This window comes from Apus apus, chromosome 1 (assembly GCF_020740795.1).
Source record: "Apus apus isolate bApuApu2 chromosome 1, bApuApu2.pri.cur, whole genome shotgun sequence".
NCBI lineage: Eukaryota > Metazoa > Chordata > Aves > Apodiformes > Apodidae > Apus > Apus apus.
The window spans coordinates 146,585,246-146,602,567 of NC_067282.1; the positions used below are offsets into that span (position 1 = coordinate 146,585,246).

At 38.9% G+C, this 17,322-nt stretch overlaps 1 protein-coding gene across 6 annotated transcripts in view; it reads right to left on the reverse strand.

Annotated features, from left to right (window-relative positions):
- Nucleotides 1–3,990: 3,990 nt before the first annotated feature.
- The window catches only part of KIAA1549 (KIAA1549 ortholog), a 150,624-nt gene continuing 137,292 nt past the window's right edge, over nt 3,991–17,322 (reverse strand). For 4 of the 6 annotated variants that reach the window (XM_051623683.1, XM_051623666.1, XM_051623675.1 and 1 more), the window contains 4 exons: nt 16,621–16,673; nt 12,695–12,840; nt 10,695–10,849; nt 3,991–5,566 (listed from right to left, as the gene is read on the reverse strand). In XM_051623683.1, the coding sequence (XP_051479643.1) occupies nt 5,312–5,566; nt 10,695–10,849; nt 12,695–12,840; nt 16,621–16,673 (609 nt within the window). In that variant the 3' untranslated portion in view covers nt 3,991–5,311. The remainder of the gene's footprint in view (nt 5,567–10,694; nt 10,850–12,694; nt 12,841–16,620; nt 16,674–17,322) is intronic. The other 2 variants (XM_051623701.1, XM_051623692.1) reach the window with 2 other exon arrangements.

A 17,322-nucleotide genomic window follows, 5' to 3' on the forward strand; every position in this document is an offset into this window, starting at 1 on the left:
CTTTTTTTTCAGTCTTCGGGACTGCAGCTCTAGTCCAGAAAAGTCTCTTTAAAAAGGCAGTGCAGCTCCACTGTTTTTTTCTTCTCAAGTTTGTTACTCTCCAGGTGAGTAAACTCACCCTGGGACTCACATGTCAAAGACAGACACATCTTGCCAAGTGCATCCCAAACTGTACTAAAGAACTTGTAGGATAAATTCTCCTTCCAAAGCACACATGCAACAAAATGGTTTTCAATGGAAGTCATGCAGATGCAACCAGGGACAATACACAGACCAACGTTTGCATCTGAACTACCAAACCTATGGGTATGAGCTGTCACAAGATGAGCTTGTTCTGCCCTTGTTGAATGAGCTTCAGAAATACAGAAGAAAATTTTGACAGTCCGCCTTCTGACATAAGCTGCATTTCAAGGGAAACTCACTGTAACAGAGATACCAGACTTTTCAAGCACTCAAGTGCACTCAGACCAAAATACTGCAAAACTACAGTGCATCTTCATTAGTATTGCCAAAAACTTTCATTCCTAATCTCTGCTTTCCCAGTATTCAGGACGTACAGATAGCAGAATAAATGAATGACAGCAGGCTGGTGACATTAGAATACACCACTAGGGTTTCCCCCGTCATTTTAAAATGAAATATAACAGGAAGAGGGAAAAGATGCCCACCACAAAAGGGAATTGGATTTTTATTTCCACATTTAAGCACTTTAAAGCTGCTGCTTTTCTCTAGGAACATCTAAACAGTCCTGGAGCAACCCTACAGCCTTGGTGAATTCCTGGGAGTCTCACTGATGAGAAATGTTCCTCACACTCATACAGACCAGCATTGCAAGTGGCCAAGGCCTGCTCTGTGTTATGGAGAGAGCTTGAGTGGGGGTAGGGGGATTCCCCACGATTTTCTCTCTTTTTAGTGCATTGTCACAGGTGGCCCAGGAGACCTGGTTGCTGTCCCTTAGCTGACAATCATACGTCATCCTTTTTCATTTAATCCATTTTCAGCTTTATGTCCATATTCAGAGCACACCAAATAGGTGTTGTGGGCTTTTTAAAATTCCATTTTTTTCTTCAATGCTGCAAAAATATGGCCTAGAACATGTTCCTACATCATCATCACAAATGTTCTTCATTCTGCCACTTCAAAGTTCTTGGCCAAGATACGGCTTTTTCAAGGACAGGCACCTGTTAACAAAGAACTGCTAGATAAGGCATTGAATGGGAAATGCCTGATATTCCTTGAAAGCTGGAAATGGGGATAATATAGTGAGGGTAAGAGTTAAAAAGAGTTCAACTGCCTACTGCCATCCACATCACACTACTGTTGACTTCACTTGGGCTCGAATGCATACAAGATTCCTTGTGTAATCCATCTCATCTCAAGCCGTGAGTTAAGACAAAACTGTGTCAGCTGTTTCAGTTCTTGGGAAGTTATCATCCCTGTAAACAGCCTCTTTCTAAGGTAACACTGTAACCCTGCTGTCAGTGGTCTAATTAAAGGCACTGGCTTCAGCACTTGGTAGGAACATGCACTTTTGGGTGATCAATCTATTTAGGTATTTATGCATGTGCATAAAGGTGTATGATACTGGGGTGGGCAGCATCTTGCCAATCACTCCTTTGGGTGCCCAGGTGATACACAGATCTTGTGTGATGCTGCTGCTCTCCAACCACTACACATATAGCCTGTTCCAACCCATTGCACATACAGTACACTGCAACGGGTCAGTGAAACTCCACTTACTGCTCTAAAGTACGCATACTTAACATTACGAGTGCAGTGCCTATGTAATTCACTCCTCCTAAAAGTAAGGTTTTCTTTCTTGAGTCACACGTCCACAGTCACTGACAGGACCATGTCCTACTAGAGTCACTACTGGTAAAGAAGATTTTATAGTACTGAAGTATGCCCCGCCTTTCAAACTGAGCGTGTGAAAAATAATTGTAAAATTTCACTTAGCTCCAAAGATAATCAAGAAGCAAGCTAGAGGTCAACATTTTGGCCACAGAAAGGAAAAGCAAACCAAGCAACCTAAATTATATAGTTCTCATCTTGCCAAGCTCTTCTATATGCCAAACTAAACACAGACTAAACACAAATGTCAAGGAAAATTGTGAAAGAAGAGAAGAGCCTGAGGATTCCATGAACCAGATGGTTTAGTCATAGAAATGGCTGTAACTGTTGGTAACAGCTTTCTGTTCCTGTACCAACTTCTCTTCTGATCAGTGTTTTCAGAAACTGGCAGATTCATGAACAGATACTTAAATTCAGAATACTTCAAGTTTAAAAGTAAAAAAAAAAAAGGGTTGGGTTTCATGCCTCCCCCTCTTCCTTTTAATAGGGCAATTAAAAAAAATACTTGGCAAATCGCTCAAGCACATGGGGATGCAGAAGCTTACAGATTTTCTTTCTCCCTGAATTCCCAAGTGGAAACACATATTTTGGCACATGCATTCCATGGAGTCCTTGTGTAGCACATGAAAACCCCAGCTGCAGAAAGTAAAGTGTGCGTCCCTTGTTGAGTCCAGCCTTGGAACTGGTCCCTTATGCCTACTTTTCTTACTAAACAAAGATACAGACTATGCTGTGCCATTTTTCTGAACAGGTGGATCAGGTCTCCAGCCAGTTTGAGAACATTGCTTTCAAACACAGCTTTCTGACTTCTTGTATCTAACTGTCCTTCCCTGTGAACTTCTAAGGTTTTAAAGAGGGACTTGTGCATCAGAAAGCCTCTTTTACAGTACATATTTGTCCTGTACATGGTTTTCCTAAGATTTAGGACTGAAAAGAAAAAGGATATTCTTCCAAACATAAAAAAAATGGAATATCATAATAGCATCACCATCACTAGCAAAAAGAAATGAGAAATGGCTTAAGTACCTGTAACTTTCAAAGCTCTTACTTCATATCACTTCTTAAATAGCAGGAATCAGCATCCAGACATCAAACCTTCTTTCTAGAAGCTCACATTTTCTTGAAATGAAGTCACAGTAATGTGCTAATACTATAAGCACTGTCCTTTGACCTCACTGCAGAACTGAGCTGGGGAAAGATGTGGGCTATGAAATAAATGGTTTCAGTGGTTTTAATGGGATCAATTCAAAACAGTCAGACTTCAACATCTTCAAAAAGACCAGCTGAACATTGCCTGACACACTCCTCACTCTGCAAAGCCTGACATTTTGCAGAAGTATTGGCAACATTCATGTTTACAAACTTGGCAGAAAAGAGTATTTAAAATGTTTTATCCTAGAAGTTATTATCACATAAAAAGCTTACAAATTTGAAAATGTAATAACCTTTTGATATTGCAGTTTGCAACTATGCTGGGGTTCTGACTCTATTCAAACCCCAACCAGTCCCTACGAGGGCTCTAAATATTGGCCAGGGAACTGGAAATTAATTTAGATGGCTTTGCTACAGGAAGTTCCTCAAAAATACTTAATACAGACTTTTGATGATCATGGGTAAACAGAAAAATAACTAAGCCTCCTAATGGAGAGGGGAAACATGCCACTTTCTTCTAGATCAGTGAGCAGCCAGTTGCTTCCTAGTACACACTTCATGAACAATGTATGTAGAGTTTTTCCATTACGTCCTCCTACCCATTTTCATATGAGTTAGTCTTGCCACAGTTACTGAACTGTGCACTGGAACTAGGAACAGATTTGGTAAACAAAGATCATCATGTCATAGTTATATACCTGCATTTTATCAATGCCATTTCTAGCCTAGTGAGGAAAATGCAGCCCTCACCCTGATCAACTGCCCAAAAATCTCTCTGGTGGACTACTGCTCCTTAGACTTTTTATGACCATCTGCTACTGTTTGAAATACCCACACTGTAGCACCAAACAGTTTTGCTTTTTGTTTTTCTAGGGCAAGGTTCTCAAGCCTCTTCACAAACACTGAGCTTACCCTCTGTCTCTGACCCACTTAGTCAGCTTTAATTCAGTCTGATCTGAAAATAAAAACACTCCAACAAATCATGACTTAAGTAAAATTTCCATATGTATTATGTCAGTTACAGTTATGCAATGGCCAAATATTAGTAAATCCGTAGCTAATATTAAATTAAAACTCTAGAAAAAACAGTGACAAACAGTTCCATGGCACGTACCATTCTTACCATGGGGATAATGCTTACCCTTGTCCAAAGGGACAGTGGAAACAAGTATAAATATAGAAACTGTCTCAAAACCGTAAATCTAAGCCTATGTTAATGCTCTAAACTGTCACTGACTTTCACTAAAATTATTCAGATCCCAATATAAGCAATGATTTAGGACAACAATTTATAATGTAACGCTGGTGACCCTGTACCAGTCAGGCTGGATTTGCTTCTGTCCACAAAGCAAACTACAGAGTGGCAATATTTTATAGCTGGTCTTGCAAGAGCATAGAGTATGTAAATATATTTTTTAAAGATATACATAACAAATTTCCCCAAATTCAACTGTGGCCAACTATTCCTCTCCCACTTTTCAATAATTTTTCAATTAAAACAAAATAACTACCAAGCCCTTTCTGTTTGGATGCTTTGCTTTGCTCTTCCAGCCTGAATGAGTCTACTGATATTTTCTTAGTTATACAAGGCCAACATTTCACTTCGCAAACATTGAAGATGAAGGAACACTTGAAGCTTCAGCACCAGAAGGAAAACAAGGAAGAGTGCAGAGGGTAGCTCCATTTGGAAGCATAGAGCTATAACAATTATTGTTCCAGTTTGTTACAAGCAGCTCAAAGACTGTTATTCTCAGCAGTCCAATTGTTCCTTACAACCAAAGTAATTCTTATGTGGGATCACACATTCAAGACCTTGAGCTGATGCAGTTTGTAATCCTGCTGAATAACAACACAAATGAGTTCCCCATAAGCACTGGAGCGATCAGAATACTTGTAATCTCTTGCAAAATGTCATCTCAGTTTATTCCAACCTTCACCTACTTCCTTAGAAAAAGGCGTCTATCACACGTGGAGTTTGTTCCTGTGATTTCTTTGTTGCTGGAGTGTTGACTTTGTGACCTAAGGTTTAATGTATTTGTTAGGCTGAATGAGGGTAGGGAGAGAAGAGGAGCACTGTAATATTAGCAGATTAATTAATATTACTTGTGATGACACTAATGATTTTCCCTCTTTGTCTCCCATCTCTCCTCACTATCCTCATTTTTCTGCCTTTTTCATTTTCTTCCAGAATGTTGTCAACAGAGCTGTGAAAGTTCATTTCTTTTGAGAGAACAACATTGCTGATTTCCTCTAAGTCTTTGCTTCCATAGGAAGCAGATACCTGGCAGATTTGCAAGGGAATGCTAAATCAACTATGGAAGTTCTGCACTGCTGTCTGTTTCTGAGAAAGTCGTAGAAGTTCTTCTCTAATTGCTTTGATAAGAGAGGCTGAAGAGTGACCTGGCTGGAGGTCCTCAGTGGAACTGGTGGTGTAGCAAAGGCCCTGGCCCTGAAGGCTGTTGTGTGGAAGCTGAGCAGGGGGTGCTGAAGGCTGCCTGGCTGAAGTCCTCGGCATCTGGAATACTGGTGAGGAGGAATATTCTTGGTGTCCATGCATATGTGTCTGGAAAAAGGTAGAAAGCGTTATTGTACCCTCTGAATAAACACAATAATTCCAGAAAAGACAAGAAAGCAAAAAGACAGGGGGAAAGCAGCATGGAGATGCTTCTATCTGCTGCCACTGTTCTTCTCTTGTATGAATGAGTGATTCTTCTCATGGAGCACAAAAAGACTGTACACAAAGTTGCTGGACTGCCTCAAGTTCAGGGATTTTCAAAATCTTTTTAAGTATCCATTAAAAAGTCTGACCTCCTTTCTAATCTGTGGTACTAATGTTTAGAAACTGAAGTGGAAGGAGGTAGGGAATAAAAACACCAAACTGGAAGTCAACAAAATTGGCTGCTCTTTCCTTGCCTTTCCAACAACTTCCTGAAGGACAACAGGCAAATCACTCTCTTCCCACCTATAATTTTTCCATACTACCTATAAACAGAGATACTACTGCTTTGGCCTACCCCTTCTCTTCCTGGCTTGTTTGTTCAGCCTGTACATTTGGGAGGACCCTGTGACTGACCAGTGTCCAGGAAAACACGGTCGACAGAAGAAGCAGCAGGAGAAAATTATTCACATAAAAAAGATTAGATGTTTCTATACTTAACAGCTCTTTTCGTATCTGAGAAACACTATCCCAGTTTAGGGACAACCATTGTTTCAGGGTAGAAAGGGGTTAATTTTTCTTTTGTTCCGTAACACACATTTTTAACAAAACAAGAGAGAAACAAAAGAGAAGCCTGAGTTTATGGGCTTGTCACCTGGAAAAAAAAAATCTGCTTATACGAAAACAAAGCACAAATTTACAGTATACTAGGTGACTGCACTGACTCCCAGTATGGACGCAAACAAGGAACATTTCAAAAATCTGAATTCCAGCTGACATCCCTAAAGGAAGCATCTTCTCTTGCCTCATGTTTGCTGAAGGCTGAGACACAGTGAGAAGAAAACACTGGATAGAAGGTCTTGAGCACACCCTGCTGAGGGCACAACTGGGAGCAAAGCAGCATAATCTCTTTTGCCAGGGTCTGCACTGGGGATGAGAAGCAGCTTGCTGCAGCAAGTTCAGATCCCAGCTACCACGATTTAGTGAGCACTATTGTTCTCTGTGGATAAGCCTTAAGTAGTAGCAGAGAGAGCAATCTGATGAGGGATGAAAGGACAGCAAGGTCAGATAGAAGAGGATTTGGGGTGAGGGGGAGGGAGGGAAATGAAGGGATTACAAAGCAGAAGCTGGGAAGGATATGGGGGACATGGAGTGACTGTGGCAGCAGTGTGCAGGGAACACAAAAATGCACAAGAGTATGTTCCTTAACATCTCTCATAATGTAAAATAATAAAATCTAAGTAATTTTTGTACAAAGTAGAATGATAGATTCTGACTCTCCTGCACAGCACTCATAATTTACACAGCTAATTTGGGGAGAGAGATTAAGGGGAAAAGAGGCTTTAAGAGAAGAATGATAGGTAAAGAAGATTTTCCGAGTAACATTCTGTCTTACTTCTTATAAAAGGGAGGTGATTTTAGTATCAGAAATGAATTAATGGCTCTCTTGATTGCTCAGAATTATTAATTTGGCAACCTGAAGTCCTGAAACTAATCCTTATTTCAACCTGAAACTAATCCTTATGTGCAGTCTAGAGTTAGCAAACCTGACAAGTACACCGTGGGTTTATAGGAAAGAGATGACAAAAAGAAATATGAAAAGCAAACATTCCTTGACACAGGAGTTTTAACAGAGAGCTAAATTATGTTCAGGTTACTTTCACATTAAAATGCATCAGGTGATTCAGCTCCTACCTCATACTGCACTAAATTAGTACCATAACAATGGTTTCTTAGGGGAAGTTAGGAAGAACAGTCGATGATCACAGTGGCTGTTTTTTAACATTAAGGTTATCAACTTTTCCTTAAATATCTCAAAATAAAAAAGAAGCGTCTATTTCGGTGATCTCATATATAACATCAGAATTAAACAGGCCTGACAGTTTCAAAACCAGATTAGTTTAGGAACCTAACCTTTACTAAAGTACAACAGCAAAATAAGGAGAGTAAAAAGTTGGAATAATTTTTGTGACTTTTTTCTTACTCTTTTAAATTTCTTTACTAACAAAAATACACATCGATATATTACATGACATTATATATGTAACAATATATTTTTATATCGTATGTATAGATTCTATATTTTTATATAGAAACTTCTCTATAATTAACATACAAAGTAGCTGACAAAAATTATCTTTATTGAGTCTTCCTTCTTAAGTAATGAAGATTTATGAGATCACATTGTGAATTTGTTCATCTCCATTTACTAATTGTTGGAAACTCTGGCCAATTTCAACTGAATTGGATGTATAAATATATACACACACATACATATGTACATGTATGAAGAGATAGGTATTATAAAATTCACAAAACCAGGTAGCTAATTAGACACAACCTGATTTGTGCTATTATTAAATCTGCTTCTGAGGTTAGGCTGAGCTCAGCTGGACCTGTTGGCCAGCATGTATCTCACAGGGGTGCCTAGGGGACACGAGACAAACTGTGGTGAGATTGTTTAGAGACTACAGTGAGCAGACAGAGCATGAAAATAGAGTAAAGCGATAAGGGTGACTTGGGGGAACCACTGGAAACCTGGAGAAGACTTGGGAGAACAGTGAAGAGCTACAGGGGACTGTAGAGGGACAGGAGGTGACACCAGGTGGCCAAAGGAAGGTAGAGATATGCAAGAAACTACACACATCTGTAAGAATCCAGGCTTCATTTGTTCTGCTGCCCGAATGACCAGTGTTGTACTTTGCATCAGCTAAGGAAACACTGTAATTATCCTGGTTGCCTAGGCCTTCTAGATGGAGAATTAAGGTGAATTGCTGGTAACTGGCACACTGGCTTTGGGTCAGGAGATGCAAGTGAGAGGTCACATTCCAGCAGAAAATCAGGTTTGGACTGCAGGGATAATAAGTGAGGATACTGTGAGAAACGGGCCAGTGCAGGAATGCAAATGCAGATCCCTCTCATGTCTGCTGGTGAGAGGAGCACTACAGATCTAATCTTCCTAAAGACAGTTTAATTTTAGAAACTTGCTCAGAATGAGGGAACAGTAAGACTGTTTGCAAAGGATCAGTTGAATACCGCACCATAAGGAACATGACTGTCATTAAGTAAATCCTCCTTTCCAGAAGGAAGAAAGACAAATTTAGAGGAAATTTCCTCCAAATTTTGAAGGAAATTATTTTACTACAAAAACTACAAGACTAGGGCTCATCTCATAATGTGGTGTTTGGTTGTTGGTTTTTTTTTTTGTTATTTTTTAATGGGAATATTATTTTGCAAGAAAAGAAACAATTCTTCAAATGAAAAGGAAAGTGCAGGCACTAGGTGAGCTCTCCTACAACTAAATGTGACAATACTCAGGTATTTTTAGTCCATGATCTCTTTTTTTTTTTTTTTTTTTAACATCAACAACATAAAACTGAAAAATATTACACTGCAGTAACATAAACTGCAGCCACAAGTGAGCAAAATATTCTGTCAAAGCCAAGGAAGTGTCTGAACCTTTATTAATTAAAAGAAAGTCAACCAGGATTGAGGTGACATGTACCCATCTAAAATGGTGACTGAAGGTGCAAACTGCAACCAAATCACACGAACCTCTGAGAGCTGCACAGGTAACTGATGTCAAAGCCAACTGTTTGAATAGCTTCTCAGATACTGATTAATTTAATTTTCAGTTATATGTTAGAAATTCAAGTAATAAAGTATTAAGAAAGTAATGGCTCCACATGTATTTGGGGAACAGAAGGGAAAGGCCCACAGATTTAGATAAGAAAAAGTCATTTTCAGAAAAGAAAGACAGATTATAAGAAGCAGCAATGAATGGTAACCTAATAGTTCCTCTGAAAATGGAACAGGAGAGACACTAAGATCTCTCATGCAAGTGCTCTTCTAGATATAAACTGAAATGATGGTGTTCTGGCATTCAGTTCCAAACACAGACAACAAATTAAATTAGGCAAATACATATTTTGGCTTTGACAGTTACAAGTTTTTGAATAGTATCAAGAGTTTGTTTCTAGTGTGCCCAGTTCTCTATAGCTTCACAGTGTTCCTCTCAAGTTCATTTGGAGTGGTGGCAGCTCAGTTTCACCAAAATCTAAAGATGAGGCCCATCCTGTTGCATTTTCCTTATGTAAAGCTATTTCAAGACCATGCAATATTGCAAAGCAACTTCAAGTGGTGTGAGCACACACTGTCCTAAGTATGCAAAAGAAGGAGATTCTTCTGTCCTCCCTCCTTGCAGGAAGAAACCAGAAAAATGACAGTTTAAGCAAAGGAGCAAAAGGAGCATAAAGTTGTCACTGGCAAGAGTACTGCAATAAAGCTGTCACATGTCAGTCTGCTTCAGGATGTAAGTACATCAAACACGGACCGGTAGCAGGCAACTGTATCTTCCCTGGAAAGGCCATATACCATCTTCAGTCTCTCACATCTGGTTAAGTCAAAGCCATCAACCTCTAGAAAGCACCATTGCCAAGAACATGAAATTATGATGGCTGCCTAGGCAACCCTGGTAAACGAATACATAATAATTTACCACATCCTGCCGACTGAGGTGAAGAAAATAACTTACTTAGAAACACCTCTACTGTTCTGTGCAATTATGTACCTTGCCCTGACTCCTGCTGTTGTGCACTGACACAGAAGACAAAAGAACTGCACCAATAAAAAGTAGGACGATAGTCTGGGACAATTTAATTCAATGTTTTCTACTTACAATGGTCTCAAAATACAGAGGCATATTTCAAAGAAGAAAATGGAAAGCAGTATCCACCTCTGCTGGAGCTCAGAAGCAGAACTGGGTGAACTGCAATTAATGGATGAAGGCCTCAAGTGAGAGAAAAAAAAAAAGGTTACGGTAAAGTGAGAGAAAGCAGTTAGAAGCAAAGGTGGAAGAACAGCAAGCAAAAGTTAGAAGAGCTAACGAGGGTTTGAAGAGCAAAGCAAAGAATGTCAGAGAAGCAACTGAAAGAATTCCAGGGGGGAAAAGGTTCCAAGCAGTAATGCAGGAAAAAAAAATACCCGAACATAGCACTACTTTGGAAACTATGCAAATGTGCAACACAGTACTCACTGCATCTCGCCTAGCATATTCATCCTCTCCACGGTACTGGGGCCACCCTGGCCCCCCCGGCTGGCCATGCCCTGCTCTGCCTGAGGGGATCTCCACTTGTTGACCTCCGATCCTGCTAGCAATTCCCACCTGAGTGAGGTGCTGTATCTGAGAACCTTAAAAGCAAATATTGGTTTTTCATCTTTATACACAGTCAAGTTCGTAGGGCAGACAAATGACAATATAAAATTTTGTTGGAATCAGGAGAAAAGAAGAAAGTGGAGCTCCGTTTCTGTGCAATTAACAAATCAGCAGAAAGAAGGCCTAAAGTGTAGAATAAAGAAGGAAAAGTTATGTGCATTTTGTGCTGTTCACTTGAGTGTGATGCTTTTCATTGCCACTGCACTGAAAGAAGAGGTTGAGACACATGCATCTCAGATATGGATGACACTTCATTCCAAAAATATGCCAGCCCTTTCCAAACAGAGTTTACACTGAAAGCCCTGGCAATGATTTAATATAAATTACTTAGCAGCAAAGAGAAGATATTTGCTCCCATGGTACACTTATTTGCATCACACTGGCCAGACCCTAACTCTCCAGACTGGCTTCTACTCTATCTCTCAGAAGAAGAAAATGCATGACTATATAAGTGGCTCCTTCAGCTTTGCTTTGAGGTTAAATATTAAACAATGCTGTCGTTGACTAATGAGAAGGTCAGAACATACTCCATCTCCTTTCAGCCTGAAACCTAACCTCCTCCTTTCTCCTGTCCCTCCCCTCCCTCTCCTTTCAAACACATGCAAGGTTAGCCACCATCATCAATTGCAAGAGATATGTAACAACATCCCAGCTTTCCTTTTTCCTGACTTTCCTCTCTCTGGGAAACAAAATGTATTTTATTATTATTCATTAGAAGTGAAACACATTTAATAAACCCACAGATACATAAAACTGTCTGCGTGTATGTACAAAAACAGAGGAAAAGACCAAAACAACAGTGTGACTTACATGATGGACAATTAGGTCATTTTCATATATTCAAAACCCACAATATTTGAGAAGTTTAATATTTGAGAAGTTTGATATTTGCATGTAATAATGCTGAAGGAAAAAACTAATAATCTGAATTGCCTCCACATTTTAAACCAGAATACACATAAACATTTAGAGAATAGTGTGAATCAGACAATGAAATATCCATCACTAAACTGGAACAGTCACTACATCCCTGTCATTCTCATTCATTGACATTTACAGGGAGAGGACAGCAGCTATCAAAACTAGGACTCTGACATGAGTGTATGTTCTTATTTCCCATACTCTCCAACTTGCCAGGAAAAAAATGTTTCTCTGGGAGAGAATTAACTGTGGCATTTGCAATAAGAATAGAAGATTTTATTCTCAGAATCAGTGTTTTCTGCTTAATTGACATGTGATGTTAGAATCTTATTTGTGATAGTATTATTGAGTGCTACAGAAATTATCTTACAACCAAATCAGGGAAGATGATTTCATATGGGACAGCAGCAATAGATAGTATCATCAGAAGCTAAAAGATCCTAGTTTTATTCACCCATTTCTAGGAAGAGAAATGATAAGTAAAGACGCAGAAAAGTAAAACTGTTATTAGCAGGCTTATTTGGGGTGCATCAGTTAGCTCGTTTAGTACAAAAGAAATAGCCAGCAGTAGAAAGCTAGCATACACTGTATGCTCTAAAACAATAAAGTATTTTTTCATTCTTAGAGAATGTGTTGGGTTTTTTTTAAAATACACCATGTAATAACCAATGCTTGTAAGATACTAAAAAGGTGGCAAAGCATTGCATTTTTCTGCAAGATCCTACGGATCTAAAGTTAACCTCATTTTGTATTCAAGCTTTTTTGGCAGCGAAGACAAGGACCACATTTCAGGTGTAGCAGCTGAAGGAGAATGATGTCTTCATTGTGACCTCAGTGTAAGTGTAAAGACAGAAAATGATCAGTTACTTTAGTGCATATTCAACTTAACTAAAGGGTACCTGCAGTGCTTCCAACTGGTCGTGGCCGTGCCACTGACGGCATTTCCTCTGAGTATACCCCTCTGGAGGAATACTGAACCTCAGGTGGCTGCTGGTCTGGGTGCATTAACTCTGCAGGTTGAAGAAAACCTGGCCCAAAGTTCTGTCTGTGGAAAAGTAAGGACTCAAGATTAAAATAAATGAATTGCCCAAGCTGAAGCAGGTGTAACTCATACAACAACCCTTGTGATGCCTTGTGATGTACATTTTAACCTTAAATAAAATAATTACATCTGATTAACATATTTCTCCTTCATGAATTGCACTACACAGGAATAGGACACAGAAAATCTAACAAAATTTCACACAAGTGTTTTTCACATGTCACAGTCTCTCAATAAAGATAAAAAGTTCACAAATCTTGTGAGCATCTTCAATGGAGGAAAAAAAAAAAAAGGAAAAAGCAAAAAAACCCCTTCAGTAGTGATGCAGCTGCTTATCTTAGCAACAAACCTGACTCTTACCTAAGAGTTTCTGGGCACACAGTTTTGGTCTAAATCAAACCGTTCAAACTGCCTTACACGTGTATTTCACGAACAATCATTATTTCATCAAGCATTCTGATAATTTTTCTGGAAATTTTAAAAACTTTGCTCTTTAAGATTTATCAAACTACTGAAAGCTGTCATTAGCACCTATGAAGAGATGCAATGAGTACTAAAACTTAACGTTTCCTATAATGCCAGCTGATGTTGGCAGTCGTTGTTATTTATTTACTGAAAAGCATTAACAACAGAAATAGTCATCAATCTAACTTCATTAATTGTGCCAAGGTAATGGACATGTAAAAGAAACCCTGTAATTCCTTCACAGCACAGAAGTAGAGAAGGATGGAAATTCTACCTTTCTCCTATGCTTACTATTAACATATCTTAACTCTGGCAGGGAGTGACTCTGTTTTAAAAGACTGGTGGTAGTTGAGTTTTCAAGGATTATTGATCCCTTTCAATATGGTAGAGGTGTGGATGCCCAGACTTCAGGTGCTCAGGTTACTAGGCTAGTCTCTCTTAGACTCCAGTTATGATCAAACAAGAGAGACAAGATCCTCAAGAGGCATTTGAAGCAAAAGAGTAGGTTTACTAAATCATTTTCTGCAGAAGCCTCTCACTGGTGAGTATAAAAGAAGCAAAGTGAGACAAACATTTTAAGTCAGTCACTTGAAATTAGTCAAACTGAGGACTAGGGGCGAGTTTTATGTCTTTTGCCACAACAGCATCTAAGCACTACTAAGGCTATGGACTGCAACTTATCCCATTCCTCAAGTCCTCAGTTTTACACCCTTTTGTTTTACAGGAAAATCCCATGAGTTCATCTAATTAAAACTATTCTTGATTTATGCTTTATTTGGAAAACTAATCACAACTTTGTATGACAGCCAGACAGGAAAGAAAGCTGACATGATAATAAAATACCTAATACAGCCAAATAAAAGCCTAATAAAGCACACACGAGTAATTATAAATTGAAGTACTAGCTACTTGGCGTACAGTATTAAGTGAAGAAGGTGTAAGGGGTTCAAGCTGCAACAATCCCACTGTGGAACTGTCAGAATTTCCCCAGCTCCCCTGCATACAATCCCACCTGTTCACTCAGCAGATCCAGAGCAAACCATTTCCAACCAGACCTAAAGCTATTTAAAATACATGCCTGAATAGGTAGGTAATGTTTACCAATGTCACTTTTGTTCTATTAATCACTGCAATCAGCAAAGCATGTAATCATTTGGCCCTTTACACCTACAGTACTGAGCTGGAATATTGTAGCTGATAAATTACTACCATTTTTTTTATGTCGCCCAAAGAAAATATTTTCTCAATATTACTGCAAATGTATTATTTTTGTGCCAATTTTTAAGAGGACAGAAAGTATATCCTTTATTGCTGATGGGTTTGCACTTGAAAGGTGCATGTTTAATAACCTATCACCCTCTCTTTACAACCTTCCTTATAAGAGATTAAGTTACTCTTTAAAGTCAGAGATCAACAGAAGAATATAAAAATGGGATACAGCTCTGAACCTATATCATACAAGCTTCCTAGTCTTTCCTATTTCCAGACTGAGACCCAGTCTTCAATTTATCTTTGCACAGCCAAAAAAAAGTATTAATCTCCAGTTAGTTAACTAAGTGGGGAGATACACCCCGAAAAAATCAATTTTACACCTCTAATATACAACAGCTAAGTACTTCTGTCTCTGCTGCATAATGCAATACTTTCTGGACAAAGTTGTTCATTGTGCCTTTATGTTTGTCTAGCTGTTATGTGACCTAGGTCTTTTACCTTTATTTTTTTTTTAATTATTTTTTTTTACCCAGGTTGTTTCCACCCCATTAAAGATGCTGACTGCATTTGTACAGAGAAGGGAACAGTACAGGCACCCAGCTATTATTCCACGCATTGGATATTTAAGCCAATGGACTATGACACTGATACATGGCACCTAATCATACTGACCTCAGGTTATTTTTCCTTCCTCCAGTTGGTGCACTGTTCTATCAGTTTGTTTTTCATTATCTTCTGAATTTGAGCATAACCCCCACAACCATGACAACTCTTGTTTTCTATTGACGAAGCTTTAGGAAACCTTCTATTTTAAAGAAAATGTAAGGGAATTCTTCCTGTTAAAAGCAAAAGACCTTGCAGATCAATAACTTCATCTGCTGCCACTGGCAGAGCCAGAATTTGAGCTACTAATAATGGTGTCATTAATTTGTAATTTACAGTAATCCAAAGTGTCTATGCCAAAGACTGATCAACTTCTGAACAAAAAATGTGTTGCAAAGACACTATCTTGCTCAGAGGTATTAACATGGGTTACAATACTTTCATGATCAATTTATCACATTTTCTCTGAATGCATAACAAGCCAACAAAGAGAAAATCCTCAGTAACAAACAATTCCTTATGCTTTCTGTTGGCGGTCTCAAAACTCATAACCTTTAAGGTAACCTACATAACAAAAAATACACTGTGTATCATACTGTGTGCCACTTCATGTCTGCTCCACAAACACTGAAAATGTCCCCTTCAATCAAGACCTAAGTAAGAATACGTGCTTAGAGACTCCTCCTTCTCTAGTTGGTTCTTTCGAAATCAGGTTGCAGAACAGGTAAGTTTCCATCAAGGTTCCCAGGGAGTGAAGACTTTAAGTGAAACCTAATTAATGACACTGATACCAGTGGGATTCTATCTCAGAGGGTGAGCTGTAAGAAGGCAACGAGGGAGCAGCATGAGGCCACCTTTTTACCAACTTGGCTGCAGCAGCTTGGAGAGGATGAGACAAAGTCTGACCATGGTGGGTACCATGACTCAAGAGTCCAATTTCATGCACAGACAACTTGTTTTAATCTCTTTACATAATTCTCCCCTGGTGAGGCCAGGAGAAGATGGAAAATTTGTTCTTCCCCCCTCATTTTATAATAATAGGCCTGCAAGGCAGGCTTCCTATGTGAGGGTCACCATGCTCCTTAACTTGTTTTCAACTTGGTTAAAAATAGAATGACTCTATTACTCATCTGCAAGCTTTGTAAGTGAGTGTGACCCTGAGGCTACAGAAACAACATGAAAGTGAAAGCACTAGGAGAATTACATGCATCTGAGTAACTGTTTCAACCTCTCTAAAAGCTGAAACCCAGTGGTTTACTCAGTTATTTGGAAGGGTATCTCTATAGCCAAGGGGCTAGAAATGCATTTATTTTAAACGGAGGCTTGGATTCCATGCAGCATGCATATATGTGATTCTTGCTACATAAATAAATTACACAGGCTGGATCTGGACTCCTGTAACTTCTCATTTATACAGTACTTTGCATAATAATATACTCATGCCATTAAGAACAAGAAATTGCAAGGAAAATAATAATGATAATTTTGTCAGCAAAAAGCTACCTTGGTAGTAGACCTGGTGCTGTTGGGGGAGTCATTCCAAATTCCACATACCTCTGTCAGAAGAATGAAAAAAAACCGAACAACAAATTAAAATCAAAATACATACCCTGGGAAGTCCACTGTCAGCCTTTAAGTGATAAAGGGTAGAGATCACTAGGCCTGTATGTGTCACTTGACTGCAATCATAAGAGCTTAGTTTTTTCAAACCCAGCAGCACATGGGTGATTCCCAGACCTGGGAATCACTGCTACAGTGGGCTAGCAGTCTATCTGACCAGAGTCTTCACTTAAAAACCTTTCAAAAATACTTTTTCTCACTTGCAGAATATAAGAGCTGCTCCAATGTCTTGGCATAAAACTTCCAGCAAACCAAGATTTGCATTTGGAAATCTCTTTATATCTAAACCAGCATCAGACTGCAGCAGAGAGACCACAGGACTCAGACTCAACACTCCAATGGCATTATGAAACTTCTACTAAATTGGTGTGGAACTCAGGATGACCTAAAAATCTCTCCATGTGTATCAGTGGTCCATAAAATGCAAAAAATAATACACAGAAATACTGCTTCCCTTACTCTTAACCCCTGAAAGCATTTGGATACCCTGCTAAAAAAGATGACCTAAGCCAAACATATTATTTTTTCATTGTCAAAATACGAAATGACTCATATATTTTTTAAAAAATAAAGTTTTACTATTGG